This window comes from Ochotona curzoniae, unplaced genomic scaffold, assembly GCF_017591425.1.
Source record: "Ochotona curzoniae isolate NIBS_2020 unplaced genomic scaffold, NIBS_Ocur_1.0 contig_523, whole genome shotgun sequence".
Lineage (NCBI taxonomy): Eukaryota > Metazoa > Chordata > Mammalia > Lagomorpha > Ochotonidae > Ochotona > Ochotona curzoniae.
This window is the reverse complement of record NW_024466459.1, coordinates 1,818,812-1,840,498: the sequence shown is the minus strand read 5'-3', so window position 1 is coordinate 1,840,498 and position 21,687 is coordinate 1,818,812. Positions and strand designations below refer to the sequence as shown.

The 21,687-nt window shown below is 46.2% G+C and overlaps 2 protein-coding genes across 2 annotated transcripts; both read left to right on the top strand.

The window, feature by feature from the left end:
• Nucleotides 1-118: 118 nt before the first annotated feature.
• Nucleotides 119-7,370, top strand: DDX5 (DEAD-box helicase 5). Its single transcript, XM_040989518.1, has 13 exons — nt 119-342; nt 1,327-1,492; nt 1,670-1,766; nt 1,864-1,997; nt 2,113-2,178; nt 2,366-2,507; nt 2,593-2,753; nt 2,838-3,010; nt 3,340-3,450; nt 3,608-3,669; nt 3,774-3,833; nt 5,082-5,306; nt 5,518-7,370. Exons 1-13 carry the CDS (start codon nt 299-301, stop codon nt 5,922-5,924), a joined length of 1,848 nt encoding a protein of 615 aa, XP_040845452.1. The 5' UTR covers nt 119-298; the 3' UTR covers nt 5,925-7,370.
• A 58-nt stretch (nt 7,371-7,428) lies between these two features.
• On the top strand, nt 7,429-20,955 carry POLG2 (DNA polymerase gamma 2, accessory subunit). Its single transcript, XM_040989519.1, has 8 exons — nt 7,429-8,514; nt 10,359-10,485; nt 10,616-10,721; nt 11,438-11,611; nt 14,522-14,662; nt 16,467-16,547; nt 18,730-18,830; nt 20,758-20,955. Exons 1-8 carry the CDS (start codon nt 7,974-7,976, stop codon nt 20,921-20,923), a joined length of 1,437 nt encoding a protein of 478 aa, XP_040845453.1. The 5' UTR covers nt 7,429-7,973; the 3' UTR covers nt 20,924-20,955.
• The last annotated feature ends 732 nt before the right edge of the window (nt 20,956-21,687 follow it).

Sequence of the window (21,687 nt, the reverse complement as noted above, 5' to 3'; positions counted from 1 at the left end):
GGGGGGGCGGGGCCTGGCCTGCCGATTCGGCCGCGGATTGGCTGCCAGCGTCCTCCGCGGCGGAGGAGGAGGCGGTGCGGCCTATAAAAGGGGCTGCCGGGCAGCCACCGGCACCTCATTCATTGCCACCGTTCACGGTTTGGGCAGCCCCGGCCCTCGTCATCGCCGTCCATCCGCCGCCACCGCCGACGCCCTCGCAGGGAAGGCTTCGTCGTCTCCGTCGTCGAAGCCACAAGACGCGACTCGTCGCGCCCGTTTCTCTTCGCTGCGTTCCCCGCTAACCGCAACCATTGACGCCATGTCGGGATACTCGAGTGACCGGGATCGCGGTCGGGATCGAGGGTGAGTGAGTGAGGGGGAAGCGGACCTGTCAGGCCCGCAGGGGTGGGGGCGGGGAGGGGATGGACGGGCGAGCGGCGGCCGCTCGGCCTCTGCCGGGGCCCCCGCCCACGGTGTGCGCGCTGTCGGAGTGAGCGCACGAGCCGCCTGGCCGGCTTTGGGCTGCGGGGTGGGAAGCGGCCATTTGGCGGCTGTAAGGGCACTTGAAGGAGGAGCTCCCGGAGAGGCGAGCGAAGGAGCGCCGCCCTGGGCCGCCTTCGTTTCGGAGCGTGTGTAGTTAGAGACTCCAGAAATGCGGTGGGCGAGGGAGCCTCTCCCGAAGCCGATGTGGGTGTTGAGTTAAGAGAGGGTGGCCGGCGCCGCCCGGAATCGGCCATGTGGCTGCCAAGCGGCGGGCACAAAATGCCGGCTGCGGACATGGCGGCTGCGCCTTTGTTACCCCGCCCGGCGGAGGAGCTCAAAATGGCAGCGTCGAGAAAATGTGGCGCAGAGAGAAATGCGAGACAAAGGGGGAAGCGCCGCCCCAGCGGGAACGCCGCCCGGCCGGCTCCGCCCGGGCCCGGACTCCTCCCCCGGCAGGCGCCGGCTCCTCCTTCTAGTTCCTGGCGTTATATAATTTTGCTACCTTGTTCGGGAACGCTCCCGCCCGTTTCCCGCAGCACGATTCTTTGGCCCCGAGCGCGTTGGCGAAACGCCCCGCTGGTGACGCTCGGGAGCCGGCCGTTCTGCACGCTTCCTTGCCGTAGAGTCCCTCTCGGCTCGCGGGAAGGACGGCCAGCCGCAAACTGTTGTAGGTCCGATCTGCCCGATCCCTGGCCCTTTATGGGCCTTCCTAGTTGGTGCTTGGGGCTGGGAAGCGATGTTTGGGGCTCTGGAGTAAGTGTCTTCAGCAGGCCGCTCTGTGTGATGGGGACCCCGCGGGGGAGGGTGAGAAATCTGCCCAACGCCAAATAGACAGGTGTGAAAATGCAACTTTCTTGATTTCAGGTTTGGTGCACCTCGATTTGGAGGAAGTAGAGCAGGACCTTTATCTGGAAAAAAATTTGGAAATCCTGGGGAGAAACTAGTTAAAAAGAAGTGGAATCTGGATGAACTGCCCAAATTTGAGAAGAATTTTTACCAAGAACACCCTGATTTGGCCAGGCGCACAGCTGTGAGTAACTGGATGTGGCCTCGAGCAGGACTTGTCTAGGAACCTGCCGAGTGCCTTGACAGCTATTTCAGTCTGGGGAGTTCGGCGTTCTGGCCTGAGGAAGGGGTGGCTGTTCAGAGTGTGTGTTAGGGGAAGTTGTCCAGAGTTATTACTCAGGTGGTTCCGATTTGTTTGCAGCAAGAGGTGGAGACCTACAGAAGAAGCAAGGAGGTCACAGTTAGAGGTCACAATTGTCCAAAACCAGTTCTCAATTTCTATGAAGCAAACTTTCCCGGTAAGTGCTGCTCGCAGCCAGTCTGCCGACCTTCCCTGTTTTTGTTGCCTCCTTTCTCTTGGCCTTATAAATTTCTACTAAAACGCTATAATTACAGCAAACGTCATGGACGTGATTGCAAGGCAGAACTTTACTGAACCCACTGCCATTCAAGCTCAGGGATGGCCAGTTGCCCTAAGTGGATTAGATATGGTTGGAGTAGCTCAGACCGGATCTGGGAAAACATTATCTGTAAGTTTGGGAGCGCGCTTGAGTTGCTGGGTGATATGTGCTAGACAAAGTGGAATGGGAATGAAGAAGAAAAAATAACTGAAGTATCTTAATAGCTCTGTCTGCCCTCTTGTAGTATCTGCTGCCTGCCATCGTCCACATCAATCATCAGCCGTTCCTAGAGAGAGGCGATGGGCCTATTGTAAGTATTTTGATTGTTAGTACCATGTGGAACATTGTATATGGGATTTGCGATGTTGTGAGAGATGAGTATTCCCACCAGGTGTAGCTGAAGCGGCTGTGGGTGTTCAGCAGCAAAGTTGGAGTATGAACCTAGCGGTTTCGCACAAGGTCTGTTCTAAAAGTGGTTGTTTTTGTTTTTGCTTTAGTGCTTGGTGCTGGCACCGACTCGGGAACTGGCCCAGCAGGTGCAGCAGGTGGCTGCTGAATACTGTAGAGCCTGCCGCTTGAAGTCCACTTGCATCTATGGTGGTGCTCCCAAAGGACCACAGATCCGTGACTTGGAGAGAGGTGTGAAGGGAGAAGATTGATTGTTCCTAACCAGGGCTGAGTGTTCTTGGCCCTAAGGTGTTAACTTTTATCCATTTAACTTAAGGTGTGGAGATCTGTATTGCAACACCTGGGAGACTGATTGACTTTTTGGAGTGTGGGAAAACCAATTTGAGAAGAACCACATACCTTGTCCTTGATGAAGCAGATAGGATGCTTGATATGGGTTTTGAACCCCAGATAAGGAAAATTGTGGATCAAATCAGAGTGAGTATTCTGAATAATGTCACCCTTCACACTCAAGTCAGAATTTACTTGAAAGTACAATGTAATCCCTTTGCTGTCTCTTAGCCTGATAGGCAGACCCTAATGTGGAGTGCTACATGGCCAAAGGAAGTTAGACAGCTGGCTGAAGATTTTCTGAAAGACTATATTCATATAAACATCGGTGCACTGGAACTGAGTGCAAACCACAACATCCTGCAGATTGTGGACGTGTGTCATGATGTAGAAAAGGATGAAAAGTGAGTAATCTAGACGTGTGTATTAACCTTGTGGGATTAGGTAACTTCACAAGTTATCTCATTTTACTTTGAGCTGATGTAATCTGAACAGTTCATATTTCTAAATTCTGCCATGTCCTTGATCATTGGCTGTTTAGCAATCTTAGAGGGGAAAAGGTCATGTGTCCTGTGGTTCACTTAGGACTGGGTGTGGAACTGAAAACATCTTGCAGGTGTTTCCTCTTTGACTTGGAGCTGTGTAAAATTAGACTTAAGCCTTTCAAGGTAAATGTGCAGCCACAACCGCACTGCACCCGTTTTAAAACTCAAAATTTCTCTTTTCTGTCTAGACTGATTCGTCTAATGGAGGAGATCATGAGTGAGAAGGAGAATAAAACCATTGTTTTTGTGGAAACCAAAAGACGGTGTGATGAACTTACCAGAAAAATGAGGAGAGATGGGTACGTGTGCTTCTGTTGACACTGGCCTTGGGCTCTTGAGGCCACAGTAGACTGGGAGCAGGAGTTAGGATTATCTGATAGTGTGGATACAGGTGAACTGAGATTGGGGGGAAATGGTTAAGCATCAGAACCTTACCACATACATTTTCTATCCTAGGTGGCCTGCCATGGGTATCCATGGTGACAAGAGTCAACAGGAACGTGACTGGGTTCTAAATGGTAGGTAGCTTAAATGAAGACATTTTTTTTCTTAACATGTTTTTTGCTGCTCGGGGTAATTGTATTTTTTTATTTATTTATTTATTTTTTGTCATCCTTTACAGAATTCAAACATGGAAAAGCTCCTATTCTGATTGCTACAGATGTGGCCTCCAGAGGGCTAGGTTAGTACAAACTCGCATTCATGGCTTGATTTCCCAGAAGATCTCCATAAAGTTTTTTTTTTTACTTTAAAGAAAGTTTATTGCTTTCTTTAACCTGCATTTTTTTTCTTAAGTTTTTTTTTCACATAAAGGTGCAGTCTTTGTGGCAAGGCCTAGGCATGACAATCGGAGGACTCGAGGGGGATGGAGGACTAGTGACCGGCTGGCTGCTTCCAGTCGATTAGAGAGAAGTGAAAGCTGAAAGTGTGCCAGTAATCTTCAAAGGGCAGAACATACCACCTCTGCCCTATAAACTGTTCTCTCCGAGGGAAAAAATGGGAGTTACCTCACAGTTCACTGCCGTGGTTTCTTCGGTCCCATGCTTTGCATGACTGCCATGGTACAGCATTGTTTCAAACTGTTGACTGTGATCTGTGGGTCTTTGAGTTTCAGTGAGTTTGCTGAAATGTCGAAGAAATAGTTCCAAACTTCAATGTTCAGTGAAATTTTTGTTCAAGTTTGAAATGGAGAGAGCACCTTTAAAAGGTACTAAGCCTTTTACCAATTGGTGAGTACTGGCACATGAGACCTAGAGCAGGCGCAACTTCTCACTTAGAGTCAGTGGGAAAAGAAACGAGTGCTTTGAAAGTTCCTCCCTCACCTTGTGACACAGTAGTCGTCATGTCGAGACCTGCCAGAGAGAGACACATTCTCAAGTGAATCCTGGCTTCTTGGGAGCGCTTGCCTAGACGAGACACAGTGCATAAAAACAACTTTTGGGGGACAGGTATGTTTTTCTTGCAGCTGCGGTTTTAAGGTCTTGGCAAGACGAGCAGTGTGGCCTGAGTTTTGAACTTCTGATGAGTGTGTGTGAAGGACCTTGTACATTTTTGTTTAAAGGTCCTCAAAGTGAGCACATGAAGAGGTTGCTGTGAAACTTTAAAGTGGCCCTACTGCGCAGAAGCACTCAGATGTCACTTGATGATCTGTAAGGGGACTTGCTGATGGGGATGTGCTAGGGGTACACCATCGTCTCGACAAGCGTTGTCACGGGTGGGCAGTGACTCGTACAGCCAACATGTGCTTTTACAACTTTTTTTTAAGACCTAAATGGTATTCCTACAGGGAAAGGATAACCATTTTAACTGTATTTTTTGCAGCCCGTACCTTCTTGGGAGTACAATTGTCTAACTTTTTATTTTTGGTCTGGCTGTTGTGGTGTGCAAAACTCCGTACATTACTATTTTGCCACACTGCAACACCTTACAGATGTGGAAGATGTGAAATTTGTCATCAATTATGACTACCCTAACTCCTCAGAGGATTATATTCATCGAATTGGAAGAACTGCTCGCAGTACCAAAACAGGCACAGCATACACTTTCTTTACACCCAATAACATAAAGCAAGTGAGCGACCTTATCTCTGTGCTTCGGGAGGCTAATCAAGCCATTAACCCCAAGTTGCTTCAGCTGGTCGAAGACAGAGGTGCAGGTAAGATGAAGCCTCGGATCAGAAACGTTGGTAGTTTCAGGTCACACGCCGTGTGCAGTTCCGTTTAGATGGGATTAGAGGGTGAGTAAAGTCTTGTGAAATTAGAGGAATTGTAAGACCCTTAGTGTGTAATTAAGACTAGACTCACCCAATCCCTCTGCATTAGTAAGTGCCAGACATAACTAAGTTTGCAAATCTTGTCTTTTGACAGGTCGTTCCAGGGGTAGAGGAGGCATGAAGGATGACCGCCGGGACAGATACTCTGCGGGCAAGAGGGGCGGCTTTAATACCTTTAGAGACAGGGAGAATTATGACAGAGGTTATTCTAGTCTGCTGAAGAGAGATTTTGGGGCAAAAACTCAAAATGGTGTTTACAGTGCTGCTAGTTATGCCAATGGTAGCTTTGGAAGTAATTTTGTGTCTGCTGGCATACAGACCAGCTTTAGGACTGGTAACCCAACAGGGACTTACCAGAATGGGTATGATAGCACTCAGCAGTACGGAAGTAATGTCGCCAGTATGCACAATGGCATGAACCAACAGGCGTATGCGTACCCCGCTACTGCAGCTGCTGCACCTATGATTGGCTATCCAATGCCAACAGGATATTCGCAATAAGACTTTAGAAGTATATGTAAATGTCTGTTTTTCATAATTGCTCTTTATATTGTGTGTTATCAGACAAGATAGTTATTTAAGAAACCTGGGAAATGCAGAAATGACTGCAGTGCAGCAGTGACTATGGTGCACTTTTTCGCTATTTAAGTTGGATATTTCTCTACATTCCTGAAACAATTTTTAGGTTTTTTTTGTACTAGAAAATGCAGGCAGTGTTTTCACAAAAGTAAACTGTACAGTGATTTGAAATACAATAAATGAAGGCAATGCATGGCCTTCCAATAAAAAAAAATATTTGAAGACTGAATTGAAAATTGTACTTTGTTTTACTTAGTGTCATGTAAACTTTTTTCAAGTAACTGATTCTCAGTTTGGGAGGCTGGGGGAGTAAGGACCTTCACTGCAGTGATTGGTCATGTTGGAAGAATTAAAAAGACTGATCTAGGTAAATTTATGGATAAGTTGAATAAAAGCTTTTGGTGACACCCAGCATCAAGGGTGTCATTTAATAGCCTATTTTCCTTGTTAGAATGTTAATGAAATAGTAGATTTAGAGTAGCCAGTTATATAGTTAAGAACATGTATGACTGTTCTTTTAAAAAAAAACTTAGATTTTAAACACTTGAAGTAACTTGATTTTTAAAAGATATTTCTCTTGGCTATATTCTAAACTAAAATGTTGAACAAATCTAGAAAGCCCTTCAGCTAGGCCAGGAGCTGCATTTGAGTCGTGACAGTATTTGTGCCAAGTTTTTGGTGCAAGTTACTTGTAGAATCTAGTCTTCCCAGATTCCTGGAGCTCCTAACTCAAGTCACACTGGAAATCATGAATGTCTTTCCAATAATTCAGGGAATTCTAAAGGTCTTTACATACTCAAGCTGAGAAAAACCTCCTCAGAACTAATGGTTAGCCAGGAGATGACATAACCAAAAAGCACAGTCTATGCTATTTTCAATGTAGTCCCCCCTGGAAGCTTGGGGGGAAGAGCACTTAGCCACAGCTTTGGCTCAGTCGTGCTGGTAGTAGGTCAGGCTGTCTGGCCAGGATCTGCTGTACTGGTTTTTTGGGGTTTTTATTTTGTTTTGCCATAAGTGTACAGCAGAGGAGACTGGGTGGGGCTGGGACATTGGGAGTCATTATAAGGACTAACAGTTGAAGCGATTCAGCCACTTTCAAAATCTCGATTGGTTTTCCACGGCATGGTCCTTCAAGTTCCTGCTCTCCACCTTAGAAACTTTAAAGATGGGTTGAAGCATTTGATTATTTGACTGTTTAATGTCTTCATGTGGGCCTTTTCATTTGTAAACACCTATGGAGATGATTGTGCGACGCGGGGCGGGAAGTTGGCTTATGTTTGCAGTTTTAAAGGACAGTCCACTTTTTAGCATGTATGTTGTGCCCAGCCTGTGGTTGTCGATTAACTAATAAATGTGACCTTTTTTTTCCTCCCCGTTCTCTCTCATTTGTTCATAGTCCCTCCCTGGTGTGTTTTTCTACACACACCAGGGGTCAGCAGTTCGATTCTGCTTCACTGTTCCTTACCTGTGATGCAAGACTAGCCGATAATTGTTGAGTTGAATCAATGGCTAAATTGCAGAAATGGGTTTTTTAAGGTGCCTTCTTGTTTAGAAAGGGACCTTGGGCCAGCTGTCCCGCAGGCTGACATGACACCCCGAGTTCGGGTGATGGGGTGTCGCTGCCGGTGGGAGGGCGCCTTGCTCCTGGCAAGGATGTGTTTTCCGGGGTAGGCGGAGTGTTTCATGTGTTGGCCCGGGCTAAAGCTCAAGTGTGTTGATCCCGATGGTTTCTTCTGGGATAACAACATGGCGAAAGGAGGTTAAGCTTATCAGTGAGGACTGGGAGCAACCTTTACCGGAACGGGAATAACGGAAGAACATCAGCGGGCTGGGGGCGGAAGAAGGGCGGAAGGTCCGCCCCGGAGGAGACTGCCCGGGCGGTGATGCGTTTCCGGTGTGGGGCAGGGCTTATCGCGCCTGCGCGATCGGCCTCCGCCGACTGAAGGGGGCTGGCACTGTGGGCTGGGAGAGATGCGCCATCGGGCGACCGCCAGGCGCTGCCGTGAAGCCTGCAGGTGCCTGCTGTCTGGATTTGGGGGTCGTGTGGAAGGGACGCAGCCGGAGCGGGTGACGGGAAGGGCGAACGTACACGTGGAGCTCCCCGGGGCTGGCGGGCCGGCGGCAGCCCCCGAGCACGAAGAGGGGAGCGAGGCGCTGGTGGACATCTGTCGGAGAAGGCATTTCCTCAGCGGCACACGGCTGCAGCTCAGCCCAGATTGTCTCCTGAACGGGCGCCACCCGGGCTTGGGGCCCTGGGGCGTGGAACTGCGCAGAAATCTGGCTGCAGAATGGTGGTCCTCGGTGGTGGTGTTCCGGGAGCAGGTGTTCCCGGTGGACGGCCGCCATGGGGAGCCGGGGCTGGCGCCTCGTGGGGACGGGGCCTTCAGGTTAGTCTCTACAGAAACCCTGCGCCAAATCTTGCAAGACAAGGAGCTGAGTAAGGAAGAGCTAGTAGCATGTCTTGAGAACTTGCTAGACACTGCGGGGAAGCTGCGGGAGAGCCTCCTTCACGGTACGCTTCAGACTTGGTTCTTCCCAGCAGGGTTGGGGTGGAAAGGCAGCCTCACTCCGTCCGCGGGGTGCAGCCGGCTCTGCGTTCCCACGCAGGGGAGGTGGTGTCAGGCCCTCCGTGTTCCGAAGCGGCCGGAGGCGTTGACCGGGGAGAAAACTGACCCATCCACGGAATCCTCCTGTTCAGAACCTGCCCAGAGCACCTGGCAACGGCGGGGCCACAGGGCATTTGAAAGTTCCGTTGAGCCTGCATGTCACCTGTTTGAACTGAACGATTGGCTAATTGTTAAACCACAAATGTTCGCTCACACAGTTAATTCTTTAAGTGTAATTACAGTCAAGAGCTCAGTTTCCTACAGCAAGAAGAAAAAGTGCCTCCCCCCCAACACACAAGCCCTTTCCTTTACAACCTGGTTGGGCCGTTGCACCCACGTGGGAGACCTGGAAGAAGTTCCTGGCCTCATAACCTCTCAATGTCTGCAACACTGGTATCCCATGCGAGGGCTAGCGCATATAATAACGTACATGGAAAGGCAATAGAGGATGCCCTTTGTCGCCCACGTGGGAGGCCCACATGAAGCTCCTGGCTTCAGCCTTGCCCACCCCCTGTCATCACAGCCATCTGCAGAATGAAGCAGCAACTTGAAGAATATTTCTGTCTCTTCTTCACCAGCTTTACCTTTCAAATAAATTAAGTTTTTAAAAGAAGACTGGCACACACACACTGCAGGGTCCCAAGGCTTTGGGCCGTCCTCGACTGCTCTTCCAGGCCACAAGCAGGGAGCTGGATGGAAAGCGGAGCAGCTGAGACATGGACCAGTACCCATATGATATGCCAGTGCTTGAGTGATTTACTAGTTGAGCCACATGCAGCCCCTGAAACAATTTTAATTTTAACGTAATGCTCTCCGTCATAAAGAGACGGAAGAGCAGGGGGCTGTACCCAGTGCTTGAGGATGTTGAGTTCTGACAGATGGCGCCTGTGAGATTACAGCTAACGAGCCTGGACTCAGATCTGGTGGTTTAAAAGCAAAGCTAAGGGGAGAGGAGTCAGGGGGAAGGTTCTAGACTGAGGGAGAATAGAGAGACCTTACAAAAATGCAGTGCATGAAGCTTCGGATGTCGGAACACAAAATCAACTACATGTTAGACGATGTTATGGTATTATGTTCAAATTTTTATGTTCTAGTAAGGATATACAGAAAACATTTTTATTCTGAGGATATGTATGCAAAGTATGTGGGAGTAAACAAGACAGAGACAGAATACTGGCAATTCATGAGTACATGGAAGGTAGACAGATGTTTATTATACTTTTTTTTTTTTACAAGATTGATTTTTACTGGAAAGGCAGATTTGCAAAGAGGAGAGACAGAGAGGAAAACCTTCCATCCACTAGTTCATTCCCCACTTGACTGCAACAGCCAGATCTGAGCCAATTGGAAGCCAGGAGCCAGGTCTCCCATGCAGTTTCAGGGTCCCAAGGCCTTGGGCCATCCTCCACTGCTTTCCCAGGCCACGAGCAAGGAGCTGAGTGAAGTGGAGCAGCCAGGACACAAATCGGTGCCTGTATGGGACCCTGTGTTTGCAGGTAGAGGATCAGATATGAACCACTGTGCTGGCCCCATGCTAGTCATTAAACTTTTGTTGATTTGGAAATGTTCAAACAAAAAGTTGGGGAGGAAACTACCCCCCCCCAAGTAAGTGGTAATTAATGCCTGTCTTATATCTCCATGCTTCTTGTACTGCTGTGCTAACCTCCTTATAAGTTTGTCTGAATTGGCAGCAGAAGCGATTGGCATTTGCTGAATAGGTTTGTGCAGTGATAGACTTATCTTCTGACAGGTGCTTTGGAACATTATGTTGATTGCCTGGATCTGGTCAACAAGCGGCTGCCCTTTGGGCTTGCTCAGATCGGAACGTGCTTTCTTCCCGTTTCTGACGCTCGGCAGACACCCGATGGCGTGAAAAGGTACACTGCACGGCCAAAACCTTGGCCTTGTGTTTCAGTAGAAAACAACCAGCTGTGGTTCTATTTTGGGACAGATTTTGTGATTGCTTTTCAAATAAGCTAACCTCCTGACGCTTTCGATCTCCAACAGAATTGGTGAGAAGACAGAAGCTTCCCTGGTCTGGTTTACATCTCCAAGAACTTCAAGCCAGTGGCTTGATTTCTGGTTACGCCAGCGACTCCTGTGGTGGAGAAAGGTACTGCAATCATCACCTTTAACTGGTTTAATAGGCGCATTGTCTTACCATTCAGGGGTAGTGCTTATGTATTATGAATGAAATGGTTTGCTGTGGTTCTCTTTCATTTGTAACAAGACAGCTTATCATAAACCAGCAGACCCAAATTTTTAAAAATTAAAAAAAAAAAAACTTTGTGATGTTTATTACTCCAGAAAACAATGCTAAACTTGGGTGAAGACATTTCTTGTTGAGCCTTTTTGTTCAAAGTAGATTTCAAGTCCATCTTGCAGCTTCTCTGGCTTCAAGTTGTATTACTCTCCTTCTCGAACTCCCTGTGAATCAAAAGTGTAGCTGAAGAGTCAGGTGTTAGCCTATGCTTTTATTCAACTCCCCCGAAGGTGGGACGGTTACAAGTAACCAAACAGTTCCCACAAAGGCGAGGATGGAGACTGGGTGAGACAGTCTTCTTTATCCCTTTTAGTTCACAATGAGCTTCCTTTCTTCAGGGGCCACCAAAAGCCTAGGCAGCATCCCACAGGTGTCCAGAGTCTCCCGAGACTTCATCAGCGTCCTCAAACTTAATTAAATGTCATAGTTGTTACCAGGGACTGGACTAAGGCCGGTTATTTGATATGTGAAAGTGTGAAAGGGCTTAGAGAACTTTTACGCGGAGGGATCAGAGGGATATTGCCCGTCTGTTTTAATGAGTTAACAAGACAGGCTTTCTCTTCCAGTTTGCTGTGAGCCCCTCGAACTTCAGTAGCAGTGACTGTGAGGATGAAGAGGGTCGCAAAGGAAGCAAACTGTTGTACAGCTTTCCCTGGGGAAGGGAGCCCATAGAAACCCTGTGGAATCTGGGAGAGGAAGAACTTCTACACAGCTTTCCTGGAGATGCCGCCAAATTACATGTGCGTTGAGTCTTGAGCCCCTTCGTGCCCTTTATGCCGATTGTGAACATTTTTTTGTTGTTGTTTTGTTTTTACGAGAATGATAATTTTGTTTACTAACATGCAGTGATTAACACTTCAAAAGCATTTTAAACAAATGCAGTGCAAATCTGTGATGGAGTCCCAGGGCAGAGATCTGTAACAGCTGAACAAAGCTGGGGCTGGTACAAGGGCCGGTGTTGTGGAGCAGTGGGTCAAACCGCCCCCTGTGCTGCCAGCGTGGCATCCCGTATGGGCACTGGCCCACGTCCCAACTATTCCACTTCCAGTCTAACTCCCTACCAAGGCTCCCAGGAAAGCAGCTGAGAATGAACTAAGCACCACATAGGGGCCCCAGATGGAATTCCTGACTCTGTCCCAGCCCAGTCCTGGCCTCTCTGAGCATTTATGAGCCAGTAAATTGCAGCCATCATACTCTTCAATCCTGTAATCCTTCAATGAGTATTTTTCAGGTATAAAGATAACATGGCCTATGCAGTACAAAACAGTCAGGAAATTAAGAGTAATCTGCCACTTCTATTCATGTCAAGGCCTCTTCAAATTAAATTGATTATTCCAGACCTGCCCTTGGCAGATCCATGAGCCAGCCAGGATTATGTGTTTTGTGTATTCCTTCCTTGTCTTTTAGGATGCTGAGTTTGTTTTTTTTTAATGTACTTATGTATTTATCTGAAAGGAATGAAGATTGAGATAGAGGGAGAGCTTGAGAGATAGATACATCCCCTTGCTAGTTCACTCCCCCAATGGTTGCAACAGTAGGAATTGGCCCAGGTCAGAGCCAGCAGCCAAGAACACCATCTGGGTCTCCTGCGGGAGCGGCAGGGGCCCATGTACGTGGGCGTTCTTCCACTGCCTTCCCTGAAGCTGCTCTTTAATGGCTTTTAGGAAGCTTGGCCTGTTTTCTACCTGTAACACTTGCCACAAGTTTGGCCCTGGGTCCCCCTTAGTTGGATATATCAGCCGCTGACCCAAAACTCAGCCCCAGCAAGAAAGAGAAAAAGGGGGTTGCAGGAAAGAGGGTTGCTGCATCAACTCTACCGTGTACAACAAGCTCTTCAAAAACCTTAGCAGATGTTGTAATCCCTTCAGAGAAGCCCGCCTCCTTAAGCTTCCTGCAGGCATGGGGCTGGGCAAAAGGTGCTACACCACCCTGAAGAGATTCCACATAGGCAGCCGTAGGTTTTCTGGCTAGCACTGAAGTTCTCTTGGGTAGCCAGTGCATTTTAATAGTGGGAAAAAGGAACTGAAATTTGAAAATGCTGTGAGTTTGAAGATGGAGTACAGATTAAGTATCTCTTACATGAAATGTTTGAATCAGATTTTTTTTATAGAATATTGACATTGTGCCTAATGAAGCATTCTGGAATGGGACTAAAATCTAATTTAAAAACATGTGTTTATGTTTCATGTATGCCTTAAAAAGCCTGAAAATAATTTTTGGATGTTTTTAGTACCCCTGCATTTACAATCCCATCACATGAGGTCAGGTGTGGAATTTTCCACGTGGTGTCGGCAATCAAAAAGTTACGCATTTTTTAACATTTCAGCTTTTCAAATTAGGGATGTTCAAGCTTTAACTCATCATGAGTGGAAAGTAGATTAATTCTTAAATGTGAATAAGTTAACTAATGAAAAATCAAACTTACTTGGTTAATGATTGTAGTTAGAAGCCTGCTCAACCTTGGGACTAGGAGTTTAAATGCAATTTTTGTGTCATGATTGAGAATTTTCCTTTTGTGAAAGTGTTGCTTTTCTGTTTCCATAGTTCACTGAATTTATTCATCATTAGTTGGACATGTTATAAAATACTAACGAGAATATCTGTCATTTACCATTCTTTTTCAAAAGTTCCCTAGGCCATTTTGTATTTATTTGTTTTAAAGATTTATTCTTATTTGAAAGACAGATTTACGAGGAGAGACAGGGAAATCTTCCTCTAGCGCACTCCCAACATGGTCACAGTGGCTGAATCTGAGGTGGTCTGGAGCAAGGAGCCAGGAGCTTCCTCAGTTTGCCACATGGGTGCAGGTTCCCAGAGACTTGGGGCCATCCTCTGTGGTTTTCCCAGCCTTAAGCAGAGAGCTGGATGGGAAGTGGAGCAGCCTCTGAAGCTTTCTTAATGTTTACATACGATAATCCTTTGAGTCACATGGCAATTCCATAAATGTGCGGAAAACTTGAGTTAGGATAGAATCCTAGATATCAGAATTAACTGCCTTTTGAAAGCAAATCTCACTAACCCCTCAAGTGTCCTGTGCAATCCAAACAGGCTAAATGTTGGTCCTTACATGGGTGAGGGAAGACGGCTTGATCGTGGGTAACTTACAGAAGTGGAGGGTTTTAATTTTTCAGATATTAAAATATTACATCAACTAATTCGAAGTTCTTGTTAAAATTACATCAATGTCCAGGTGAACAGTGATTATATGCAAAGTGAGGATAAAGGTGGGATGTTTAGAATTCTAAAATGTTAAGCGTTTTTATACTTGAAGTTTTTTAAGCATTGAAAGGATTCTTTCCTCGTTGGTTGAAAAGAGAATTAAGTCTGTTTAACAATACTTGATTGATGTCATGTTTTGTAGTGTCTTCGTAATTGTGGCTAGAAGAAACCCCAAAAGCAAGCTTTTGAAAAGGTTTCATTTACTATGAAGATAATTTTGGATTTCACAAAATTGCCCATCTGTGTGACCCCTTTCCCTATCCCATATGTGTGTAAGCCTCATAGGACTGGCGGAAAATGGATGCTTTATAAAATAAAGCATAAGATAAATAAATAAATACATTGTGAATTCTGGTTGTGTAAGTCTAAACTGCATAGATTCAAGAAAGAGAGTTGTGCTAAATTTATTTGTGTTGTCATTTCCTGTGAAGGGCCGAGATGGACGCAAAAACGTGGTTCCTTGTGTGGTGTCTGTGAGCGGGGACCTGGACCGTGGCGTGCTGGCCTACCTCCACGATTCTTTCCAGCTGACAGAGAACTCCTTCACCAGAAAGAAACACCTTCACAGAAAGGTGCCTGTGATGTTTCAGAAGTAGACTTGGGAAGCAAAAAACAGCGCCCCTCCCCTTTTGTTCGTATGCTTCATTTCTCACATAACTGAATCATACATTCTGTTTGGGGCACTGGGTTGAACAGGAGTAACACTCAGGCCCTCACCCAGTGGAACAGAGAATCGCCTGTCCCTGTTAGGTAATCGCCGAGATGCGGTCGGCTGTGCCTCTGTGGGCCAGCCTTGGCATGGCTGATGTGTGGCTCGGGTGCTAGCTGACGGTAAGCAGCAGTAAGACAGGACTGGGAGACCTGCGGAGCCAACTTCTCTGTTCTGGGGTCTCGAGACTGGTCTGGTTCCAGGTGCCACTAGCTTGAGGAGTTCAGTAGGGGCCCGAATCCAGGGAAAAGGCTGAAGACGTAACACTTGTGCAGGTCCAGGAGCATAGAGAATCAAGGGGCGTGGCTAGGGGCCCAGCATGCTGAAGTTGCAAAAGAGAAGTGACCACTGGAAAGGATTAAGGTGGGGCCAGGAGCAAAGCGGTGGGAGACACCTTGAAAAGGAAGTGGCTGGAACAGCAGTTGTGGTGCAAATGAAAAGCCACTGTCACGGTTAACCTCTGCAGGGCCCTCTCTTGGGAAGAGTCAAAAGAATGAGTCCTTAATGGGACCACTTCTGGCCCCTGTACTGTTTCACCCTGATGGAGGTCCCTGCTCGCCCAGAAGGCAGCCATGTTGAAGGGAACTTGCCAAGCTGTCTCTCTGCTCTAAACACCCCAGGAAGCTCCCATCTCACCTGGAAACAGCCGAACCCTTCCCTTTTTGGCCCACTGCTGCTCTCCGCATGACTCAGTCTGCTCCAGCAGCACTGAGTCCTGTTTCTAGAATATTCCGGGTAAGAGCCAGCTCAGAGCCTTGTCCTAGTTCTCCCCTCCAGTGGGAGTGCTCTCCCTCCCACCTCCACGTGTCTCGCTCCCCATGCCTTTTCAAATTGTTGCCCAAATGACATCCTGGAGAAGACCTCTCCTGGCCACTTCAGTTAAAGTCACAGCTTCTCCACCAGCCTGCCCCTGGACAGCTCTCGCTATTGTTTCTCCTTTATTTTCAGCGCTGTCCCTTTCACATGCTACTGACGCATGACTTATCTGTTTCTCCACCCCGTGAGGGACAGATTTTTGTCCTCAACACCCAGAGCTGATGCTGGTATCGTGCGGCCATCAGTGTGACTGGTGGATGAACAAATGTGAAGAGCAGTAGGTTCCGGCAAGAGCAGGGCGGGGTTCAAAGGGAAGGGGAGGAGGTGATGCCAGATGGGGCATTTTGGCTGAGAGAGCAAGATAGGAAATGGGAGAGTGTCATGTTCTATTATTTCTTTATTATTATTATTCGTTTTTATTGGAAAGTCGGATTTACAGAGAGAAGGCAAGAGAGAAAGAACTTAATGGCCACAATGGTTGGAGCCGAGCTGATCAAGCCAGGAGCCTCTTCTGGGTCTCCCACGCTGGTGCAGGGTCCCAAGGCTTTGGACCACAAGCAGGGAGCTGGAAGAGAAGTGGAGCAGCCAGGCCATGAACCAGCACCCATACAGGAAAGGACTTGCTAGGCTACTGCACCGGACCCAAGTGCTGTTATTTCTAAGTCGAGAAATTAGTGGGCAACTGGCTCTAAGCAGCCAAATGCACCCTTATGTGGTGGATTCTTAGGGCCTCAGGTAACTTCGATTTTCAGGCAGAAAAGTTTAACAACTTAAGAAACCCTGTGTTTGTTCGTATTTTTGCATTTTATTTAAACAAGATGTACTTTTTCCTCCCTCTTGAATTGCCTTAGGTACTTAAGCTCCACCCTTGCTTGGCCCCTATCAAGGTTGCTCTGGATGTAGGAAGAGGCCCAACAGCGGAACTCAGGCAGGTGGGTGAAATGAGTTTAAAGGCAAGGTTAAACAATTACCGTCATCCCAGGTAAACTTGGTTAGTTTACCATTTAAATCCTTAGTTGTAAATAATAAACTGTGCGTAAAACTGAGGATAGTTATAATTTGAAGTATAGAATATTAAGAAAGCTGACTGTATAGCAGTGAGTATTGCCATGTAAAGTCATGTCTGTGGTTTTCATTTGTTTGCTAACAAGGCAGAAGAGAGCTCCTGCTATGGGTTTGCTCCTCCAATGCTTGCCATGCACCGGGGCTGGGCGGGACAAAGCTGTGAGCTCATTGCTTGTCTCTTTAATGAGTGGCAGGAAGCCAGTCACTTCAGACATCGCCAGGCCCTGCCATTCGCAGAAAGCTAGATGCAGCAGCCAAAGCTGGGAATTGAAGTCAGGCACCCTGGTGTGGAAGGCAGGCGTCCTCACTGCTCGGTTCAATGCCTTCCTCAGTAGTTCAGCCTTTTAATGTGTGTACCCACTTTTAGTAATTAAAATATTTGTACAGGTGTCCAGTGAATTGTACTTATCAGTATAAACAAAGATTCTAGCATTGATAAAGCCCACTGTTAGGTTATTTGAAGGGCAGAATGACAGAGAGGGAGAGACAGCCAGAGATGTCCCACTCGCTGGTTCACCCCTCAGTTGGCTGCAAACATCAGGTCTAGGCCAGATGGGAAGCCAGATGGCTGGGACCATTTGCAGAGTGAACCAGCAGATGGAAGATAACTCTCTCTTTCTCTCTCTTTTCTTTGTTACTCTGCCTTTCAAGTAAAAGTAAATAAATATTTTTAAAAAGAGAGAGACATTATATATATATATATATACATTGTTATTAATAACATTATATTATGTGATACAGTTTTATAGGTACTGGGACTCCCCCACTCCTCCCATAACCTTCCCCCCATGGTGGATTCCTCCACCTTGTTGCATAACCACAGTTCAAGTTCAGTTGATATTCCTTCATTGCAAACATATACTAAGCATAGAGTCCAGCATCTTATTGTCCAGATAAGTTCAACAGCTTCTTTGGGGGGACTTTCTCTGGTCTGAAGGTAGAGCCAACAGAGTTAAATCCCGATCAATTAAAAGCCCCAACATAACATCAGCAACAATATACAATATGTAAACAATATGTTAAAAACAATGCAATTTCTTAACCACATCCTGTGACTACTCCATTGACATTTCAACAATTGAGGTGCAAAACAGTTATAGGAGGGGTTTGCAGGGAAATCTTCAATACCTTGGTGAGGAGTACTTACTCTTTGTGTCCTACCTAGTAAGGTATGTGTGAGTCCATGCTGACCAAGCTTTCCTTGTTGTTCTCTGCCTATCTATTCTAAATTGTGTGTGTGTGTTTGGAGGTGGGGGTTCTGGAAGGACCCTGATGGTCATTGCAGAGAGGGTGGAGACCCAAAGTTGGAACTAAGTAAGGACCAGAGAAAGCTCCTCTCCCTAGTCCCAAAGGAAGTTTACTGTTCTGATTCCGAGGACCACTCTGGGTTCCTGCTGTTGTTCCGATGACCTTGGATCCTACAAGGAAGAATTCAGGCTTCTTTCATCCTATGTGGTAGATTCAAAGAGAGGGGATGCCCTCTGAGTTCTCGGGCTCCGAAGGCGTTCCAGTTCCCCGTGAGAGAGACATTTATTTTAATTGAAAGAGTTTACAGAGTGAGAAAGAGAGAGATTTTCATCTTCCATCTGCTAATGCACTCCCCAAATGGTCACAACAGCTAAAAGTGGGCCAGTCCAAAAGTCAGACACCAGGAGTTTCTTGTGGGTTTTCCCACATGAGTATAGGATGCCAATGCTTTGGGTTTCCTTCTTCTGCTTTTCCAGGTTGTTAGCAGGAAGCGGGATCAGAAGTGGAACAGCAGGGACTAGAACCAGTGCCCAAATGGGATGTCAACACCTAAGACAGAGGATTAACCTGATACACCACCACTGTTCTTAGTACTCAGCTTTACAAGGACTTAATTTACTCATTTTCAGGGGAAGTATGTGGTCAAAACTCAAAATATAAAGTCCCTCATATCAGCATTGGTTTTGTAACATTGAAAGACTGTCTGTGTTTTAGAGACTGAGGAGGGTGATTTATGGTTTCTCGACAGTTTGATAATTGCTGTGGCTTATTTCACATTTGAAGTTCTGCCTTTTTCTCTAGGTCTGTCAAGGACTATTTAAGGAGTTACTAGAGAGCGGCATTTCTGTATGGCCTGGTTATTTGGAAACTGTGCCATCTTCACTGGAACAGCTTTATTCAAAGTAAGGACTGTCTCCCTTATTAAAGAATGCTTATCAGAGTTTTTGATTGTATGTTCCTTTATGATAACAGATATGAAGATACATAAAAAGTACAGTTTAAAATGATTCCCCACTTTTCCTTCACCCACGTGCTCCTAGGTAATTGCATCGACAGGTACAGAACTTAGCATTCAAGTGGGTATGCTTGCACAATTGCAAGACTTGAATCATGAAGTGTGCATTCCTCATGTTACCAGTGTTGCGTGGAAAACAGCAGGGTTGGCTCGGTGTTGAAGGAGCATGTGTGGCACACCGCTCCTGGCCGCCAGGGCTTCCTCCCAGAACCAAAGGAGTATTGTTGTGACTGGCACTGCTGCTCCCTCCTCCTGCCCCCTTTGCTCAACACTAAAGCTGGCTACAGGTTGCACATCCCTAATCTGAAAATTGAGAAACTTTTTGAGCCACCAACAGGCCCCACAAATGAAAAGTTCCAGACCTGCCTTTTTTTTTTTTTTAAGATTTTTTTTTTTTAATTGCAAAATCAGATATACAGAGAAGAGGAGAGACAGGAAGATCTTCCGTCCGATGGTTCGCTCCCCAAGTGGCCACAATGGCTGGAGCTGAGCCAATCCAAAGCCAGGAGTCCCATGCAGGTGTAGGGTCCCAAGGCTTTGGGTCATCCCTCTACTGCTTTCCCAGACCACAGGCAGGGAGCTAGATGAGAAAGCAGAGCACCTGGGACACATTACACCACCCATATGGGATCCTGGAACTTGGAAGACAAGATTTAGACACTAAGCCATACGCTGGGCCCAGCTTTTTGGTCTTTGGTTTTTTGTTTGTTTTTTAATGTACCTTATGAAAAGTTAGTACACTTTGTGTTTTTTATTTTATTGATTCGTTCTCTGATAACTTGTTAAAATGGTCTTCTAGCAGATATCACAGAACAATTTTTTCTACAAAGAGAAATGGAACTTGTGGATATTTTCAGGTTACAGATGTTCTCCACATGATGAATACTCTGTTGTGCCAGAATATTTGCATATTTATGGATCACCTGTTATGCTGCAGTAGTGAATAGGACAGAAAATTTTCCTGGTTCAAGAAGCTTAATATTCTAGTGGAACAACATAGTGAATGGATAAATAGCTTGTGATAGAGATCAGCCAAGAAAATAGAGTGAGAATGTGGCATAGAGAGCAGAATGAAGGCCACCGCGGGTGTGCAGTCACTGCTGAACTAGAAACTATAAATTAGCCACCAAGTTATAAATTATTTGCTGTCCGGCAGCAATGGACTGGGTGCACAGAGCTGATAATAACATATGTCGACTACTGACTAGTCAATAGCCGAAGTTTATTAGTGGCATCAGGCTTTTATAGACTGTGGATCACACAGGATAAGGGACGAGGTATTGAGGAGCTTACATAGTTCCCATGTCCGTCTAGGGAAACCATGGATTGTTTCCACACCCTTGTCTGAAAGTGTCTTTTTTGTATATCCAATCAATTGTTCCCATACAAATGATATCCAATCAATTATCCTCATAAAATAAGTGAAGCATGATTTAGGTATAAGTTATTATATATCATCTCTGTATTGTAATATTGTTTATTGTAGGAGAATTCAGTCTAAAATAACTATTCCTATATGGCATCGAATAACAAAAAGCTGAGATAATTATGCAGTTCATCTATACATAACTGACCCAAATGATGTGTTAAGGGTACAGTGTTTTTACTTTATGACTTATCAGCTAAACCAGTAAGTTAGCACCTCTGAAAAGCTTCATTTGACTGTTATCTAGAAACCTGAAAGCTGTTGTTTGGTCCAGCCCAAGTTCTGTTTTGGAGCTTGTGGCTCTTGAGTGGCGTGGACTGCGAAGTATCTGAAGCTGCTAACGTAGGGAGTTGACACCAACTCTGCTGACGTTGAACTCTTCTCCTAGGTATGATGAAATGAGCATCCTTTTCACTGTCCTTGTTACCGAAGGGACTTTGGAGAACGGCTTAGTCCAACTGAGGAGCAGAGATACCACAATGAAGGAAATTATGCATATTTCCAAATTAAAGGACTTTCTGATCAAGTATATAGCATCAGCTCAGAATGTGTAGATATTTATACAATAAATATTTTTCTCTGCTGATTGGTTGTTTTATGTTCACTTTTTTTTCTTAGCCCCCCAGCACATACGAAGTGGGCAGTTTTGGTACTGCCTTTGATTTCAGTTTTTACGCTTTTGTTTGATACCATAACGATTAGAAAGCTGCCATCACTTCCGTTAACGCCTCGTGCACCTTTAGCGCTGCCTCAGTGGTAACCAAGGCTGCATTTACCCAAGAGCTGCATTCCCTCACGGGATTATTGGAACACAACTTCCCAATGACTTTTTATTTTAAACCCTTACCACTGGCCTTGGGAGACTATTTGACATCCCATATTAGAGCACCACTTGAAGCATGGCTACTCTGTGTGTGATTCAGCCGCCTGCTAATGTTCCTGGGAGAGCAGGTGTGACCCAAATACTCGAGTCTCTGCCTCTCATGTGGGAGACCTGGATGGAGGTCCTGGCTCCTGTCTGTCTGCTATAACATAGCTATACTGCAAAGTCACACAGGGGAATACTGTTCAGTTATGAAACTAAGTAATCCACAACCATCTACAGCCACAAGAACACATCTCCAGACCTGCTCTTGAGCAAAAACAGCCAGGCCTAGGAATAAATGCAACTGACTCTACTTAATATTCAATTCAAAAGGAGGCAGAACTGAAGATGGTGTTTAAGATTGCATGTTTAGGTGGCAAAATTTCAAATAAACCCAAAAGTAATCCCCATGCAAGTGGAGTGAGGTTGGGGAATTAGGGCTTGCAAGGTTGG